General features: G+C 42.5%; 1 protein-coding gene across 2 annotated transcripts in view; it reads left to right on the top strand.

The window, feature by feature from the left end:
- The window catches only part of elp2 (elongator acetyltransferase complex subunit 2), a 98,075-nt gene that overhangs the window by 59,891 nt on the left and 17,797 nt on the right, over window positions 1–20,387 (top strand). For both annotated transcript variants that reach the window (XM_060942778.1, XM_060942779.1), the window contains exons 13-18: window positions 1,662–1,853; window positions 4,502–4,571; window positions 4,678–4,776; window positions 8,832–8,889; window positions 13,185–13,257; window positions 17,433–17,625. In XM_060942778.1, the coding sequence (XP_060798761.1) occupies window positions 1,662–1,853; window positions 4,502–4,571; window positions 4,678–4,776; window positions 8,832–8,889; window positions 13,185–13,257; window positions 17,433–17,625 (685 nt within the window). The remainder of the gene's footprint in view (window positions 1–1,661; window positions 1,854–4,501; window positions 4,572–4,677; window positions 4,777–8,831; window positions 8,890–13,184; window positions 13,258–17,432; window positions 17,626–20,387) is intronic.

Raw genomic sequence — 20,387 nt, 5'->3', positions numbered from 1 at the left:
AAATGGCAGTAAATCTTCTTTCTTTTCTTGCGTATTGCATCATGAGGCGTTCCTGGCTTGTAAATCTCTTATTTTCGGTGCATGACACATTCACGCAGCTAAGCATGCTATGAATTAAGAACGACAACGGTCTGCAGTGGGGCTACACAATTAAACACTCAGCCAACATTTCTCCATTTGTGCATGAAAATACACTCCAACCACTCAGTTTGGTTTCATTTACAACCAACAGTGTCTTTTGATGCCAGCACGTAACTGAACGAGAGAAGACTGGTTTACCAGAGACAAAATAAGCGTTATCTCTGCTTCTGTTCCCTCCGACAGCCCCGACACACTACTGCCTCCGCCGAGTGCGTGCGCACACACCGCATGTCGGGGCCGCGGATGAGTTACTCGCCCTTGATCAACGAAGTCGGCGGGGAATTTGTGGTTATTATCGGTACAAACAGCGTGAATCACAACTTAAATGAGTGCAGTTCAGTTTGACATTATTATCAGTCCGTTAGATAAACATTTAATTTTATTAAAATCGAAAATTAATATTTAGAGCCTGTGGGCTGCAAAAATAATAGTCATTAAAGTAGCCGGCTGGATTTAATTGTGTAGTCGGCTGTATGGCCGGCAGCCAGCGCTTGTGGAAAGCCCTGCATTCCGCGCAGAATATAGAACTGAATCAGCTCTGCGCATGCGCCGTGCGGCACAAAAAAATGGCAGCCACCATGAAGGAAGCAGATCCGGAGTTTTCAAACATTTGCGCAAGTGTGAAATCGCAAAATGGTATTCTAGCGAACAACAAAATAGTAAAGATTCAGAAAAACAAATCATTCAGGGATCATTTTAATAGTGTAATTTCATCCGAACTAGGCCTAACGGTCGATTTAGAACTACAAAAAGTCCGTGTGTCGGACATTTTAAGTACCTTTGTAAAAGTTTTGCAAATGTTGCAGTTGGCATTTAAAAGTACAAGTTTCAGTTGATTAAACTGTCATTTTATGAAATGTGTCTGCTTTTGTAATAAAAAAAGTACTGAAAGAAAAAGCAAACACAGCATTGCGATTTCTTATCCATATATATATAATAAAAAAAATCCCTCCCTCCCGACTGAAAATTTTTTTGCTCACCCTGTGGACAGGAAACTGATTTTTTTTTTAAGGATGGCCCAACTTCAGTCTGCCGTTACTCCCAAAGTACTGAACAGATCTTAACGAGATAAATCTCTTTGGAAGGCAGAAATTACAAGTTTTTTAATGATAGTATTCATGATAGAAAATATTCAAGAGTTAAGCAATGACAGATTTGGAAACTTAGATGAGCGTCTGCATGCACAATTTTCACAGCACGGCCAGCGAGCGTCTGATATGCCTTTTTAGTGTTCCTCCTATTCTTTGTTAAATAAATCTGATTGTAGACGTTCGATACAAATATCAAAAGTATCAACTCATGTTTTTACATCATTTTTAATGCACTTTTTTAAAGTGATGAATTCAACAATTATTCTTAGACTCGGATCTTGTTTGTTTATATGTTATCTTGTTTAAATCTTAGAGATACAGTAAATGGCGATGAGAAATGGAGACAGGAACATCATTTGGAATTACTCACTCAGGCTGATGTTTAATAGCATGCCCTCCTGACACCACTTGTGCTCTCGGTGTATGCAGGTCACCTGGCATGAGATCTCCAGGCCTCAGATCCACGGCTACGACTTGCAGTGCCTGACCATGTTGGGACGATTCCAGTTTGTCTCTGGAGCAGATGAAAAAGTGCTGCGTGTGTTCAAGGCTCCACGTAACTTTGTGGAGAACTTTGCTAACATCGTGGGCATTTCTCTGGAGAAACTTTTGGCTTCGCATGTACGTCTTCAAAATTTTACTGTTCTCTGAAGTATAGTTACATCACATGGATCCTTTGTGTTGTATACACTTTCCCCTAATAATACTCCTTTAATATACAGCTTTCTGGTGTTGTCTTTAAAACTATGCAGCTGATATAATTTTTATTTTTTATTTTATTGTGGCTACCCTGTAGAACAGGATAAAGCAGCTAGAGATAATGAGATGAGATTTTATTGTGGCTACTGCCTCATAGAGGCGAAGCGAGGCAGTAGCCACGATGTCATTGTGTTGTAAGAATGAGTGTAACAATAGCGCACTGCGCATACACATAAACATTACAATCACCAGAACAGCGAATCGTGATCTCACGATACAAACAGTTGATCTCGTGTTATCAAAGGTACACAAGAGCGAGTGGCGAAGCCACTATATCTTCGTGATGTAAGAATGAGGGTAACAGTAGCGAAACTTCATAGCCAATCAGCACTTATCCTGATCAAGTTCGATTACCTGTTCTACTTCTTGATAAACTTTGGAACCAATCAGAACCAGAAATGAAATAAGAGAAATCTTATGACTTTGTAGTATCGGAAGATAATTGGCAGATAAAAAGATAAACAAAATTCACCTCGTGGTTCGCCAAGGCCACTGATTCGATATCAAGTGAGTGGTGTTTATTTTAAGAAAACTGACCTTTTGATTATCACAGCTTTTGTTTGGTCCTTCTGAAAGGTCAAATGAAAGGTGTTCCCCCCCCGAGCATTTTGGCATATATATATTGAGAAACCGATATCAAACTTTTGCTGTTCGCTTTTAATTTTTAAATGTAATTTTTTATTTTAGTTTTTATGCTACATTTGTGAAACAAAATCTGCTCATTAATCCTAAATAATGCTTCGAAGACAATTCATGAACAAGTGCTTTCTTACTATTTTGAAAATAGATCTAGTTCACAGCACTGTATTTTGAACAAAACACAGTAACCAAAATACTACAAGCCCTGATGCTGCTTACAGCTTGGTGATGCTCACAAGAGATGAAGTGAATATAATTGATAACGTGTGTGTGTGTGTATATATGCGATATTTACTGTATAGACATGGTATCAGAAGAAAATTTTATTTATAAGCAATAGCCACATGTACCCATAGGGTACCTATTTTTATGCCTCCGCCACCTTAAGGTGCAGGAGGCATTATGTTTTCGGGTTGACCGTCTGTCCGTGTGTCCGTCCGTCCGTGCGTCCGTCCCGAAATCTTGTGAACACGATATTCCAAAGGCTAATGAAAGGAATTTCACCAAACTTTCACCATTTGTGCGCTTTGGGACAAACATGAACTGATTAGATTTTGAGGTTAAAAGGTCTAAGGTCAAGGTCACTGTGAGGTCAAATGTCTGTCCGAAAACTTTGTGAACACAATATCTCCAAGGCAAATGAAAGGAATTTTACCAAACTTTCACCATTTGTGCATTTGGGGACAAACATGAACTGATTTTAGATTTTAAGGTTAAAAGGTCACAGGTCAAGATTACTGTGAGGTCAAATGTCCATCCCCAAACTTTGTGAACACCATATCTCAAAGACTAATGAAAGGAATTTCACCAAATGTTCACCATTTGTGCACTTTGGGACAAACATGAACTGATTAGATTTTGAGATCAAGAGGTCTAAGGTCAAGGTCACTGTGAGGTCAAATGTCAGTCCGAAAACCTTGTGAACACAATATCTCCAAGGCAAATGAAAGGGATTTCACCAAACTTTCACCATTTGTGCGCTTTGGGACAAACATGAACTGATTAGATTTTGAGATTAAAATGTCACAGGTCAAGATTACTGAGAGGTCAAATGTCCATCCCCAAATCACAACTTAATAAGGCGTGTAGTCTACCAGACGGAGGCATCCCCATCGACGCCGTTGGCGTCGAGTTCTATCTAGTTTTTTCATATACAGAAACAAAGATCAGTACAGTGTATTTACATTATAACAGGATGTTCTAGGCTTGTCCTGTGTCTGAAATCACTCCCTACTCACTATATAGGGCACTATATAGTGTGGATGCCATTTTGTAGTGCTGTCTGAAATGATAGTGAGGATTATTGCACCCTATATAGTGCACTCAAAGTATCCCACAATGCATTACGAAAAGTAGTGTACTATTTTTAATGGTGGTCATTAACCAAGCAATATATCCCATCATGCATTGCGGTCACGCTGAAAGAAATCAAATTAAAAGTCTCAAATGTGATTTAATAAAAGGCAGCGGCAAATAAGAAAGTATTCAGCCTTGATTTAAAATAACTGAAAGATTCAGGTACATTGTATTGATTAATGTGGGAAATGCGCTCAGTATTGTATGTATTTATCACAAAAATACATGCATGTATTTATTATTTTGAAAACCCACCAGCTGGCTGATCTGGCACCTTTTAATTGTGTGACAGTAATGACGTAAATACCAGTGCGATGGAGTAGTGTCCGAAAGCGTTTTTTTCATTTTACCAATGAGCTCACTATATAGTCCTCTATATAGTAATTCCCTATATAGTGAGTAGGTAGTAGTGAACGAGTGAGCGATTTCGGACACGGATACAGACGAGTTCAGTTTATGACAACGACCGCCTGAAAAGTGCACAGTTGTGTATCATTCATTTCCCCTTATTTCAGGATGTTGTAGGTCTACCAGAAGGAGCCAGTACACCAGCGCTGGGTCTCTCTAATAAGGCTGTGTTTCAAGGTACACACTTGTTCAATTTGTTGATTCTGCTGTGTTGAGCCTATGAGAGAATGATTACTCCACTATTGCTTTAGTAAGACTGTGTTCTTTGTTCTTTGATTGACAGGTGATCTTGTGAATCAGAGCACTCGGGAGGAAGGGGAAAGTTTCAACAGCGTGTCTGACCAGTACAAGGAGTCTTCCTTTCGTCCTCTTAGTCTAACCGGTATATATTAATATACACCTACTGGGCTGAATACAGGCTTCATACAGATGTGATAAAATTATTAGTGTGTTTTGATTTTTCCCTCCCGATTGGACAAAACAACATTTTGGTAGAACACGAGCATTTTGTCGTTTTGTTATTTTTATCATCAAGCTCATTTTTCCTTGCGCATTGAATTGGATCTCATCTCATCTCATTATCTCTAGCCGCTTTATCCTGTTCTACAGGGTCGCATGCAAGCTGGAGCCTATCCCAGCTGACTACGGGCGAAAGGCGGGGTTCACCCTGGACAAGTCGCCAGGTCATCACAGGGCTGACACATAGACACAGACAACCATTCACACTCACATTCACACCTACGGTCAATTTAGAGTCACCAGTTAGCCTAACCTGCATGTCTTTGGACTGTGGGGGAAACCGGAGCACCCGGAGGAAACCCACGCGGACACGGGGAGAACATGCAAACTCCGCACAGAAAGGCCCTCGCCGGCCACGGGGCTCGAACCCGGACCTTCTTGCTGTGAGGTGACGGCGCTAACCACTACACCACCCAGCATATGGTCATGCCATCAATTTACACTCTAATACTCTTGGTGTTTCTATTCGTCAATTAAGAGTTCAGCTTCTCCTATTCTCTCTACTCCTCTATGCTTGACCGCTCTTGCCATAGACCTTCTCGCAGTGCTTATTGGCTGAAGTCCAAGTTATCAAGTCTGTACTCCTTCACTTTTCCAACATGGTTCTAAACTGATAAATATATATCTTTTTTTTTTTTTTTTTTTTAAATCATGCATTTCCACATGGGCATGTGTGGTGTATAAGCTTTATAAAAGAAACTGACTCATGTGATTTATATCTCAAAGTAATGACCTCTAACTTGATACTTATAGGTGGGTTGCATCCAGCATCACATCCGCCTTATTAGATATGCAAGACGTGAAGTGGTGGTCAGCTAAGCTCACTGTTCACAAAGCGTTACTATCTCTGGGGCGCTTTACTAGTCATTAAAATGCCCTACGTTTGCGTTGTTTGGGGCTGCTCGACTCGAACAAACCATAAAACTGATAAGTTTCTTCTGGGTTCACTGTGAAGTGATAAAGGGTGAAAGAGCAAAAGATGATGAGAGAGGTGGCTTTTGAACCTTTTGCTGCAATGGAAGGAAGCTGAGTGAAAGAACACTCAAGTTTTCAGTGATCACTTCGTGAAAGCTTTGTCAATTCCTCAGATTTATTTCGTTTGGATTCGCAAATGACTCTTCTCGCCATTTTCCGTTATTTCATGATGTTTTGAAGTTCAGGAGATGCGCAAGACCTCCGATGTGTTTTTGTTTCCTGTTTGATCGTGGTCGCTATATTGTAAACTAACACATATATGTTTTCACTTTATTTATTAGGATATCCTAGTAATCTTCACAAGGACGATGATGTAGATTGGGCTCCTGCACTGAACTAGAGAGATAAGATAATCGAGACGATCCACGTAAACACGAAAGCAGAGCTCACGAGTTAACAGCACGAAACTGCTTCCCCGGCCATGCAGTTACAGTGAGCCGTGATAACTCCTCTGTCCTGTTTCACCAATACCCAGGTCTTTATAGGGGTTTCTGTGGATCTTTGTGAATGATTTACCTGGAAGAGAAGAGCAGGGAGGATTGAGAATCGAGCGGCTGTGGTTTGTTTATTACCCGATTCTAAAACTTGTAGCGTCCTAGCAACCATCACAAAGACGCGTACTAAAAGTCCGACTTACCCGGGCAAAAATGATACAGGATTTATCTTGTAGTGTCTTGATCCCCAGATCTTTAACCCAGCCATACATGAAAAGTTGTACGCCTCGATGCTCTTCAGGTTTTCATCGGTTTGTCCATGTAGAATGATGTCTGCAGCACCAGGTAGTTTGAGATGTCTGGGAGCTCAAGGGATGGATAATTTTCCCAATCATAGGAAAAATCCTTCTTTGTTAAAGTGTAAGGATCTATCCTATTGCAAAGAGCAACTTTCTGACGGTATCTTGACCATGCATTGGCCTCTAAACTGCGAAAATACTTGGAGACGGTTTCTTTAGCTCTTTCCATCTAAAGTCTTTCCCGCACCGTATGGTGCATTAGGCAGCGCCGATTTCCGTTTCTGTAGCCCTCGGCCTCTCGCCTATTACATAGCTAGGGTTAAAGTGGGGGGCTAGTCCTCTGGTAACCGCAAGAGTTTGACTCCCCACTTACATCTATATTGCAGTGTGCCTTGCCAGACAGCAGTAGGTACCATTTTTATGATGGTCTTTGTTATGATCCGACTGTGAGTAGAACTCGCGATCTCCCGATCAAGAGACGGACATGCTAACCACTAGGCCACTCGCGGTAGCTCTTTCCATAATGATAGCCAAATTGGTTCGCCTGACCACCACTTAATTCACTGGAAGTGACTGAATACAACCTGTAGAGAAATCACGTTTTATGGGAATATGCAGCATGGTGTGTTTTGTGTCAAGTGAGCAGAGTATTAAGCCTTAATCAAAGTTGCTACATTTCACATAACATGGTAGTAGTGCGTGGACAAATTCATTAAAATAAACATTAATGCTGCACGTCGATATTTTTATTACTGTGCATTTTATCCAAGAATTAGAAAAACGAATGATGTGAAGATGTGATCATCATTTCTGTCTGTTGTGTCTTGCCTTAAGTGACAGTTCTTTCGTATCACAAAGAATCTTAATCAGCACTGCTGTGCAGCTCTATTCATCCTGGAGGCGGAGCTAATTTATGGGCTTGATAAATGAAGCAGTTGTCTGAAATGAAGAATCTTGTCAGATCTGTTGCATGGAGTATTACAAATTACAGGTCCAGAAACACTTTTAAACATTATGAACTGCAGCGACTCGTATCCTACACGTTTCCTCGTATTTATTCCCTGTAAAGCACTTTGTGACACTTGTTTGTGAAAAGCACTATATAAATAAAATTTACTTAACTTACTTACCAGTCGGTAAGTACGCACTTACTTTTTAATAATTATGAGGATGATTTGGTCAGTTGTTAAATTCACCTGAGCCCCTGTGAAACGTAATTAAACACAGCTTCTGGCCTTAATGTGTTTTAGAAATGGATGCACTGGATGGATGAGATCATCACACCCATCACACATCATCATCTGCTTTATTCCGTAGAGGCCTTAGGACCTGTTCCTGAACGAGACAGTGATGGCCAGCGTTTATGACGAGACTTTATTAATCACTGTCTTCCTGTGCTCATATATAACCATAGCATGAATCAGAGAGAGACAGCTGTAGACAGCTGTTATTACTGGAACAGACAATGTAAGGAGGGACTGCGTGCATGTTTGCATGTGTGTGCGGTTAACGGCGGGAGGAGGGGGGTATACGTCTCTTGCTCAAGGCATACAGGCAGACGCTGTCAGTGTGATTGAAAAAGCTGCTTAATCTGAAATTGTAATTAGAAAGAAGGCTTGTATAATTGCAAAGTTAAAATATTGATGACTCTGGGCTACGGGGAGTGCAATGAGGCAGACTTCAAGTTCTTAACAGAATAATGTGTGTGTGTGTGTCTCTCTTTCCCACACACTGTCTCTCTCTCTCTCACAGACACACACACACACACACGCACACTTGTGTGCACACACACTATCTGTCTCTCCTTCTGGAGAGGCAAAGAAGGGGAATAATTAGAGGAAAATGACAACCAGGGCTGAAAAATGGGATGGCGAGTAGCTTTCAACTTCATTTGGAGTCAAACTGAGCACGTGTTGCGTTCATACCCATGACTGAACGACGATAGGCGTTTCCAGACCTGCATCAGGGAACGTAAAATTCATTTTGCCCGCTCATCTTAAAATTAACAGCCGTTGAAATTTGGAAATCGCACAGAAAGCTTTCACTGTTGAAAATAGCTTTGAGGTAATTGGCCAGGGATTATTTAGATGCTAAATAAAGGAGTCTGTTGAAAAATGACCCCCCCCCCCAAAAAAAAGCACCCGTGTCTTGGAGTGTTTACTCATTTCTCACACTTTTTATGTATCTGTGTGTTGTGATCATTATACCAGAACCCCCTCCTGAGGATCACCTTCTCCAGAACACGCTGTGGCCTGAAGTCCAGAAGCTGTGAGTCTCATTTATTCTCATTTGTGAACTCTTTCGCAGTACAGGAGCAGGCAGTAATATGCTGTGCAACATTCCAGATTCAACATCAGCTCTAATAATGCAGTGTAGAAGTCATTTAGAAAGCATGACTAGTGAGTCCAGATGTAGTACCTTCTCTCTGTGACATTAGGGAATATAAATTTAGCCCTCTCTTAATAAAGGCTCCTGTTTCGCCCTCTAATTTTCTCTGTGTGAAAAATGAATGCAGTTTACCAAGTTATTGGCTTCATGCAGTTCTGAAAGTCTCAAGTTTTCGTCTTACATCCCGTAAGGTTCGTTTCCCAACATAATTGCGATCGTTTGTTACCTGAGCTTATTCTCTTCTTGTAGTTGTTTGTGTACAGAGGAGGAGGAATATATATTTTATGTTGTGTATTTGGACTCTTTGCAGGAGGAACTGTCGCTCTTGATGCACTTTTCCTAATCAGTTATGCAAAATCTAAGTTTCAGCCGATTACTAGACATCTATCAACAGGGTATTTTTATCCCCCGCCACAAAGTGCACAGGGGGATATGGGAATGGAGTCCGTCCGTCTGTTTCAATCTGGACAAGTTTTCTCAGAAACTACAGTACATAAGCCACATTAATGAAACTTTGCTTGCTCGTATTACTATTCATGGTCTAAATCGAGTTTGAAAATCATTTACGAGAAATTATTATTTTCAGAGTTATGGCCCTTGATTTTCATTATTGGACTTTGTACAAGTGGACTCAATCTGGGCAAGTTTTCTCAGAAACTGTGTAGGCTACATCAGTAAAACATTGCATGCTCATGATACTGAAAAAAGCTGGGTAGCATTTTATGAAGGTGTCATAGCACTTACGATATCACAAGTCAATATTAAAGCATTGGGCTTATAAGGGCGCAAGTGTTAAGAGGTCTTCATAAATTGCTCGTGGCAGAAGATGGTGATGACCATGTCTTCTTGGTAGGGTATTTTTTCCCCCCACACTATACATTCATATATAGTTGGTGTATGTATTGAAAAATACTACCAGTGGCTGGATAAAGCTGGACTGGAAGACGGCACAGAGACACTAATCGTAACTGCACAGGAACAGACCCTAAGCACAAGCTCGACAGACGCCAGGGTTTGCCACACGAGGCAGGACCCCAGGTACAGATTGTGCAGAGATGCCCCTGAGACAATCCAGCACATAACAGCAGGGTGTAAGATGCTAGCAGGAAGAACGTACAGAACGCCATCACCAAGTGGCTGGCGTAGTGTACAGAAACATCTGGGCCGAGTACGGACTGGAAGTCCCAAGGTCAAAGTGGGATGCGCCTCCGAAGGTGGTTGAGAATGACCAAGCTAAGATCCTGTGGGACTGGCTAACCAACCAGATGTGCTAGTGGTGGACAAACAAGAAAACAAGGCTGTAATGATGGATGTGGCAATACCAAGTGACAATAACATCAGGAAAAAGGAACATGAGAAGTATCAAGGGCTGAAAGAAGAGCTAGAAAACGTGGAAGATGAAGACAACAGTGGTCCCCGTGGTGATAGGAGCCCTTGGTACAATGACCCCCCAAACTGGGAGATCCCCGGAACAACATCCGAGATCTCAGTCTAGAAAAGTGCAGTCCTAGGAACAGCTAAGATACTGCGCAGGGCCCTCAAACTCCCAGTTCTCTGGTAGAGGACCTGAGATTGTGGGGGGGGGGGATACCGCCTGAAGGAGGGGTGAGTGGGGATTTGTGTTTTTTTTTTTTTGTGTGTGTGTTTTTTAAATACAAGGCGTTTCAAAAAATTTGATATCATTTCACAATCTACAACCCCGATTCCAAAAAAGTTGGGACAAAGTACAAATTGTAAATAAAAACGGAATGCAATGATGTGGAAGTTTCAAAATTCCATATTTTATTCAGAATAGAACATAGATGACATATCAAATGTTTAAACTGAGAAAATGTATCATTTAAAGAGAAAAATTAGGTGATTTTAAATTTCATGATAACACATCTCAAAAAAGTTGGGACAAGGCCATGTTTACCACTGTGAGACATCCCCTTTTCTCTTTACAACAGTCTGTAAACGTCTGGGGACTGAGGAGACAAGTTGCTCAAGTTTAGGGATAGGAATGTTAACCCATTCTTGTCTAATGTAGGATTCTGGTTGCTCAACTGCCTTAGGTCTTTTTTTGTCATATCTTCCGTTTTATGATGCGCCAAATGTTTTCTATGGGTGAAAGATCTGGACTGCAGGCTGGCCAGTTCAGTACCCGGACCCTTCTTCTACGCAGCCATGATGCTGTAATTGATGCAGTATGTGGTTTGGCATTGTCATGTTGGAAAATGCAAGGTCTTCCCTGAAAGAGACGTCGTCTGGATGGGAGCATATGTTGCTCTAGAACCTGGATATACCTTTCAGCATTGATGGTGTCTTTCCAGATGTGTAAGCTGCCCATGCCACACGCACTAATGCAACCCCATACCATCAGAGATGCAGGCTTCTGAACTGAGCGCTGATAACAACTTGGGTCGTCCTTCTCCTCTTTAGTCCGAATGACACGGCGTCCCTGATTTCCATAAAGAACTTCAAATTCTGATTCATCTGACCACAGAACAGTTTTCCACTTTGCCACAGTCCATTTTAAATGAGCCTTGGCCCAGAGAAGACGTCTGCACTTCTGGATCATGTTTAGATACGGCTTCTTCTTTGAACTATAGAGTTTTAGCTGGCAACGGCGGATGGCACGGTGAATTTTGTTCACAGATAATGTTCTCTGGAAATATTCCTGAGCCCATTTTGTGATTTCCAATACAGAAGCATGCCTGTATGTGATGCAGTGCCGTCTAAGGGCCCAAAGATCACGGGCACCCGGTATGGTTTTCCGGCCTTGACCCTTATGCACAGAGATTCTTCCAGATTGTCTGAATCTTTTGATGATGATATACACTGTAGATGATGATATGTTCAAACTCTTTGCAATTTTACACTGTTGAACTCCTTTCTGATATTGCTCCACTATTTGTCGGCGCAGAATTAGGGGGATTGGTGATCCTCTTCCCATCTTTACTTCTGAGAGCCGCTGCCACTCCAAGATGCTCTTTTTATACCCAGTCATGTTAATGACCTATTGCCAATTGACCTAATGAGTTGCAATTTGGTCCTCCAGCTGTTCCTTTTTTGTACCTTTAACTTTTCCAGCCTCTTATTGCCCCTGTCCCAACTTTTTTGAGATGTGTTGCTGTCATGAAATTTCAAATGAGCCAATATTTGGCATGAAATTTCAAAATGTCTCACTTTCGACATTTGATATGTTGTCTATGTTCTATTGTGAATACAATATCAGTTTTTGAGATTTGTAAATTATTGCATTCCGTTTTTACAGTTTGTACTTTGTCCCAACATTTTTGGAATCGGAGTTGTAATAATTTTGCCAATTCTCGTTCAACTGACCTCAAATTTTAACAGCATGTATGGAAACGGGTCAAAATTTTATGTTTAATGTTTTTATCTTTTCAGGTATAGAAATGCTATTCGCTGGAAAAGAAAAGGCGTTGTGTGTGTTAGAGTACGCTCGAACACAGTCGAACAAGACTGTGCAGCGTGCATTTATGAGAGAATTCTCTAAAAATTCACCAAGTGCAGTGCAGATTTGGACACCGCACAAAAAGTTCAAAGAGGAAGGCCGTCTGTGTCTTAGGCGGTACGCATGTTGAAAATTTGTGAAATTGTTCATGGAATCCACATACCTTTTTGAATTTCTCATTCAAATTTTGAGGAATAAATCTTCTATTGCTCAACATTAAGCCTGTTCAGTTTACTTTGCCTCGACTATGTAGTTTCTGGGATATTTACATCTCAAATAATATCAGATTTTTTTTAAACACCCTGTATATCTAAAAATCTTTTATACTGAGAAAAGGAACTAGAAGCCATCTCTTCCCAGCTCATTATCTCTACTGAGCATTTCAAGTTGTGGATTATTCCACTGGTAAATTGAAACGCTCAGGCTATACTGTTTCACTGTTATACTGTTACATATGGAATAATCATAGCTTTAGGCTTTGTATTTTCATTTTCCTGGGCTATTTAGTCAGCGCCTGAAATAGCTGTGCAGCTGGTGTTATAACTGGTGTAGCACACAACTGTTTTCACGCACTCGCAGCCATGCTATGGCTCGTAAACAAGCTTCCAGCTTCATATGCCATTCTGACAATCACAAAGCCACCTCTGTGCTGAGATCTAGTTTGTGCAGAAGTGGTAGAATCCACATTAACATTTGCTACGTCTTTCTATCTCTCTAGGTATGGTCATGGTTTTGAGATGTTCTGTCTAACATCAGACGCTGCACGAACAGTGGTGGCCTCAGCGTGTAAGGTAGTGTCTCACTACAATCAGATGATGAGCTTTACAATATTCTCTCTGTCTAGACTATTGTTCACATCCAGGATTATTCAGCTGAGATTCAGCTTTAGCTTTTCTGCAGTACAGTGCCTGAATTGCGGAAAATTGCAAGATTATTAGTTTGACTGACAGAAACAAAAAGCCATTTCTCCTCTTGGTCACTGACTGCATTTGCAGCATTGGGTGTAATGGTATTTAAGGGAATAAACCAGTTAAGCCCAGTCTACATGAAATGCCTCTTGCATCCTTTTAACATCTGTTCAATAGGAGAATAATCACCATGTGAACCTCTGACTGTGATTTACCTCCACAATCAGACTGTACATGAAGGTGCCTGTTTTGGCATAAAGTACTTGTCTCGTGAAGAACCAACATTTATATTTCAGAATTTAAAAAAGAATAATGAGGTTGGATAGGGTGTGAAGGGGAAATATTTCAAGGCATGCTTCTTCTTGGTATTGATATATAATCCAGGGTTTACATCAGCTCTGTCAAGACGAGGTGCAGGTTTACCACCTTCTTCTTTTGGGTTTTACAGTAGCATCCACAGTGTTGCATTACTGCCATCTACAGGTTTACCTTGACTGTGCACTGACAGTTCCATCATTCTGTCGCTAAACAAACAGCTGATCACACCGAGGTGCTCGCTGACCGCCGATATTTATTAGTTTGGTCCTGCATTTCCTTTCCTTCGCAACATAACGTCTTTTCTTCTTGTTTTCCGTTACTGTACTTGGTCTTTCACATTTCATTCGCACACTCACGTCCTCCATTTTTCTCTCCTGTTTCAAATTTGTATCCCACAATGCCTTGCGTGAACAGGGAAAGCCCACCATGTCATGCATGATGATGTATCTTGCATTGGGTCATGGTGAAGCAGGAAAAAATAGTGGAGAGTTTAGCGCCATGTGGCTCTAAATTTATTAATTGTTCTATTAAAAAAAAACTAATAAAATTGGAAGTCTGTGTGTAACCGTTCAATACTGGTGGGTGGAGCACAGAGGACGGCAGGACAGAGATCAGGTTCAAATGAGCGTTTATTGTTACACTTCAGTCTAACCATTACTCAAACAGACACACACACGACGGGTGTCTTGTTCAGGGATCCTCTCTGCTCTCCCTCCTTATATAGGGCGCGGTCACTGGGAAGACACACAAACACAAGTTAATTGCTCTCAGGTGTAGTGATTCTGCCACTTACCTTCCCTGACTCCGCCCTCCTGTCACAGACCGGCGCTTGACCACGCCCCCGCTGCCACATACCCCCATGACTCCCCCCCCCCCCCCCTTGACGGGAGAGGAAGTCCGCCACGACCATCTGCGCCCCCGGCCTGTGGACCACCTTGAAATTAAAGGGTTGGAGTGCCAGATACCAACGGGTGATCTGCGCGTTGGCATCTTTCATGCGGTGGAGCCACTGGAGAGGCGCATGGTCCGAACAGAGGGTGAAAGGGCGCCCCAGCAGGTAGTACCGGAGGGCGAGGACTGCCCACTTGATGGCCAGACACTCTCTATGGTGCTGTAGCGCCCCTCACGCACCGACAGCTTCCTGCTGATATACAGGACAGGGCGGTCCTCCACCTCCTGGGACAAAACCACCCCCGGCCCTCTGTCCGACGCATCGGTCTGCAACATAAAGGGGAGAGAAAAGTCAGGGGAGTGTAGAAGTGGCCGCCCACACAGTGCAGCCTTTACCTCCGAAAAAGCCCACTGGCATTGCTCCGTCCACTGGACCGGATCTGGTGCCCCCTTTTTAGTGAGATCAGTCAGCGGGCTGGTGACATCCGAATAATTAGGTATAAACCTACGATAATAGCCAGCCAGCCCCAGGAACTGCCTCACCCCTTTTTGCCTTTTTGGTCTTGGGCCTCGGGCAGACCGCAATCGCTGCCGTCTTATTAATTTGGGGACGCACCTGCCCGTTGCCCAAGTGGAAGCCCAGATACCGTACTTCCACCCGCCCAATCGCACACTTCTTTGGGTTGGCTGTGAGCCCCGTTCGTCTCAGCGACCTAAGGACGGCCCTCAGATGTTCGAGGTGTCTCTGCCAGTCATTACTATAGATGATAATATCATCCAGATAGGCGGCCGCATACGTGGCGTGAGGACTCTGTCCATCAGCCGCTGAAACGTAGCGGGTGCCCCAAACAGCCCAAACAGAAGGGTGACGAATTGGTGTAAACCAAACAGTGTGGAAAAGGCCATTTTCTCTCGGGATAGTAGAGTCAAGGGGATCTGCCAATATCCCTTCGTCAAATCCAGCGTCGAATAAAAGCGAGCAGTGCCGAGTCGATCGAGCAACTCATCAATACGAGGCATCGGGTACGCATCGAATTTAGACACCGCGTTGACTTTTCTGTAGTCCACACAGAACCGGACCGACCCGTCGGCCTTGGGTACCAAGACCACCGGGCTGCTCCAGTCACTGTGGGACTCCTCGGCGATGCCCATTTTGAGCATGGTCTTGAGTTCTTCCCGAACCACCTTTTTTTTGTGTTTGGGTAACCTGTAAGGGCGGCTACGCACTACTACCCCCGGGAGCGTCTCTATGTGGTGCTCTATGAGGTTGGTGCGACCGGGCAGGGGCGAGAACACATCCGAAAACTCGGTCTGCAACTGGGCGACCTCCATGAGTTGGGTCGGGGAGAGGTGGTCTCCACAGGGGACCGGAGAGGTGCGTGATGCCAATGCCCTCTTTTGAACCTCCGGTCCCAGCTCCGCCTTCTCCGGAACCGCCGACACCAACTCCACGGGGACCTCCTCGTTCCAGAGTTTAAGCAGGTTGAGGTGGTAAATTTGTAGTGCCCCGCCCCTGTCCGTTCGCCTCACCTCATAGTCGACGTCCCCGACTCGCCGTGTGACCTCAAAGGGCCCTTGCCTCAGGTTCAAATGAGCGTTTATTGTTACACTTCAGTCTAACCATTACTCAAACAGACACACACACGACGGGTGTCTTGTTCAGGGATCCCCTCTGCTCTCTGCTCTCCCTCCTTATATAGGGCGCGGTCACTGGGAAGACACACAAACACAAGTTAATTGCTCTCAGGTGTAGTGATTCTGCCACTTACCTTCCCTGACTCCGCTCTCCTGTCACAGACCGGCGCTTGACCACGCCCTCGCTGCCACACTGTGATTTGAATTCAGTACCTTTCGGTCCACTAAACAAAAAGAATTGGGTGTCGGGGGAGGAATTCTTTTTATGACCTACACTTGAAAAATCGGAAAGGCAGTCTAGCTTTAAGTTGGTTTGCCAACCACCAAAAAACCCTGAAGAAATAGAAAACCCCAAAAGATAAAAAAAAAAAAGCAACAAAATATGGAATAAAAGTATTTGATGGTAAGAACGTATCTTTTTTTTTCAAGAATTATTATTATTACAGCATTTTTCACAAATTGCTAATGTCATTTTGCCAGTTTGTTTACATTCTAAGCGGAAATTATTTTGTCAGAGGTTTTGTACAAAGTTTTTTTTTTTTTTATCACATTTGCAAAAAATGCTCAGTTTCTCAAAATCCAGTAAATGTGGATAGAATAAAACAGTTATTCCACTCAATCTGGTCGTACATGGCTTATAGCCGCTATCAGCTCATGTACGACTCGATTTCATGGAATAACTGTTTGATATATGAAGCTAGCTAATGTACAAACAAGGACAGCCTCTGTCTTCAGTTCCTCCAAAGCCATGTCCTCAAAAACTTGTCTCCATCTTTAATCTTACAAGGGGGGGTCAGGTGGCTAGAGTTTTGGTAACTCTGAGTGCTGCTTGTACCCGTAATCTACAGGTTCCCAACCCTGGTCTTGGAGTAACACCCCACCCCCATCCTGCACATTTTAATGTTTTCCTTGAGTCCCAGCAGGCCTAACTAATCAGAGACTTGACAGCGTTTACTGAGTTGAAGGGAATGTGTTCAAGCAGTGAAAACGCCAAAATGTGCAGAACGTATGGGCAACATCTCCAGGTTCTGCTGCATTTCTGTGGCTTAGGATGGAGGAGGTCTGGGCTGTTGAGGTCATGTTTGAACAAGTCTGGTTCTTTTCTGCTTTAAGGGAACATTGGATGATTTAATGACACCCCCCACCCTTTGACTTTTATGACTTCTTCAGTCGGTAAACATGGAAGAATACCGAAACGTGTTTTTTGTGTACAGGCATCTAAAGCAGAGCATGCTGCGATCCTGTTGTGGAGCACCTCCACATGGAAACAACTACAAGCTCTTCCATGCCACAGTCTGACTGTCACTCAAATGGCCTTCTCCCCAGACTCGCGCTTGCTCCTCGCCGTGTCCCGAGATCGCACCTGGTCATTGTGGAGACGTGAGGACTGTGGATCTGATGCTTCAGGTAAAGAAGGTTCTTCCAACTGTGTTCATTGAGTTTGACCAGTTTTACAAACACGACGTCAGTTTGTAAAACCTAGACTATGAATATCTAATTCCCTGAAAAATTGCATTTGCATTTTAATTGCTTGTACTATTTACTTTTCTGTGCGCAACAAACCTATCATATTCATCTTGTTCTCATGCAAGAAGTCACAGATGAGCCCAGTCCTAAATGGCTTTGTTGTCGCTATATACAGGAATTATTGACACCTTCCATGGACAATGAAGAAACATTCATAGATAAAAAAAAATATAATGCTTGCATTTTTTTTCTCAAAATAAAAATGGGGACCCTGCTATCTTATGTTGAACATTTTCTTCCACTTTAAAGGGTTGGTTATGATCACAACATGGAGTGTAATGTAATTTCTGGATCCTAAGTAGGGCACAACAGAAAGCAATTTCACTATAAATTGGACTTGAATGTCTCTGTTGAAATTTAAATCTCATCGCTGTGAGAGCCAAGTCAGTACACATTAAAAGATCATTCAGGGCTGCTTCCCAGACTCCATAATGCACACTAAAGTAGGATGTCTCAAAAGTATTGACACCAATAGTGTCCTGACGAGCTATTTAGCGTACAGTTCGAGATGTGTCCCAGGCATTAACAACTCTGAGGATATAATTAACCACTGTGTTCCTCAGTATTACGGAATTATTATGAGAATAAACTGTACATTAAAAAAGTACACATCATTGTGACCATCACAGTTACTGAGCTGACTTGAGTCTCTACATCGGAGATGGTTCTGTCCATATCTGATGCTAATAAATGCAAACTATCCTGCTAGCTAGCTAAACAATAATGTAGAGAACAAAACTATCGTGTGTGCGTGTGTCCTTTTTATGACCTATACCCTGTCTTTCATTGTCTAAATCTGTGTTTTGTTCTCCAGCCATCAGGAGTCTTTGAGCGAAACAATTTTTGAATAATGATCCAAATTCTATAATTCAGCTTACTATCATCCACCAGCTTTCCAGTATTTTGGAGAAACTAAATGTTTGTCCTGTTGAACAAGTCAAAAAGCTGATTCAACAATCTTTATTTATTTCTTTTTTAAGATGAGCCGTTGCAGGGGCGGCACGGTGGTGTAGTGGTTAGCGCTGTTGCCTCACAGCAAGAAGGTCTGGGTTCGAGCCCCGTGGCCAGTGAGGACCTTTCTGTGTGGAGTTTGCATGTTTTCCCCGTGTCCGCGTGGGTTTCCTCCGGGTGCTCCGGTTTCCCCCACAGTCCAAAGACATGCAGGTTAGGTTAACTGGTGACTCTAAATTGAGCGTAGGTGTGAATGTGAGTGTGAATGGTTGTCTGTGTCTATGTGTCAGCCCTGTGATGACCTGGCGACTTGTCCAGGGTGTACCCCGCCTTTCGCCCGTAGTCAGCTGGGATAGGCTCCAGCTTGCCTGCGACCCTGTAGAACAGGATAAAGTGGCTAGAGATAATGAGATGAGATGAACCGTTGCCATGGCGTGGCGTCCGTCATCCGTCCATTATCCACAATTCAGTTAAATCATATCTCTTCCATCACTTCTCCGTTCCGATTGTTTTGTTTGAAAGAAGTCCTCATTTTGCACAAAACAAAGTGATGGTCGTTGTTTTGTCAATTTTTTGGCTAAAGAGTTAGTAATTACAGGCCTCAATATTAACTTTTGACACCTTTTGCCCCCCTTGGATTTCCTTTTGCCCTAAAGTTTTGCGGGATCTCGGCAAGTTTTCAAGTACACGTTTCAAGGCAATACTGATATGTTTTCTCGGGGTACAATTGACTTATTTAGACAAAAGTACTAAAAAACATTCATTTCTGCAACAGAAGAACAAGACAAGCCCTGAAAACATGAAACGTAAATCAGTATCATATATGTAAGACTTCTGGACGGTACTAGTACGTGATGCGTCTTTTTATATCGAGTTTAGGACACAAAGCACTTTGTTTTGCCAATAACCATGACTAGCAATATTGCAAAGATGAATTATAAAACTAAAAACATTAAAACAGGAGTCTGTGCCGCAGTACTGTCTTGATGGGCCAATGATAAATGGGGTAAGATATATATTTATCTATGGAATAATTTACTATGTAAATGATATTTACTGTAGAGGGTGTGGTTTTTACTATTTGAGACACAAAAGCATGTCTTTCCATTCATTGAATGTGCTTACCACTAGCTTTTTTACATGTATATGTGGACGTCCTGAAGTCAACCCGGGAAAGCGTAGAGGGCACCAGCAGCCACTCATAGTGATGAAAAGCACAAATGCGCATGCGTGCCTGAAGCAAGCCAATCAGAATCACCATTACAAATCGGGAAGAAAAAAACAAAACTGCGATCACAGGGGAGGCGAGGATGCTGGTTAATATGTCTCGTTTTTTTGTAATATACTCACTTGAAAATCATTTTTGTGCCTAAAGAAGCCGACCATAGGTGTGCCCGAATGGGCCTAACTCGCTAAAATATTTCTGCCCGAGCGTCTTGATCAGGCATTCAGGCAATGCCTGGTGTTGAGGCTTGAATTCGGCCAAATTAACAAATTTTCCGGGCCTCTCACTAGAATTGTATCTCCTCTCTCATTTCTCATCTGATTCCAGTTCTGATCGATGTTTTGGGTAGATCTTCCGCTGTGGAACAAAACTTGCTGGTTTTTGTTGATTTTCCTGTTTGTAAACAATTTGTTTACAGCTTTTTTTTCAGTTAAACCATATCTCCACCCTGTATTCTCAATGGGTT

The sequence above is a fragment of the Neoarius graeffei genome, chromosome 16 (genome assembly GCF_027579695.1).
Source record: "Neoarius graeffei isolate fNeoGra1 chromosome 16, fNeoGra1.pri, whole genome shotgun sequence".
NCBI lineage: Eukaryota > Metazoa > Chordata > Actinopteri > Siluriformes > Ariidae > Neoarius > Neoarius graeffei.
The sequence above is the reverse complement of the archived record's forward strand: the minus strand, read 5'-3'. Positions and strand labels throughout refer to the sequence as shown.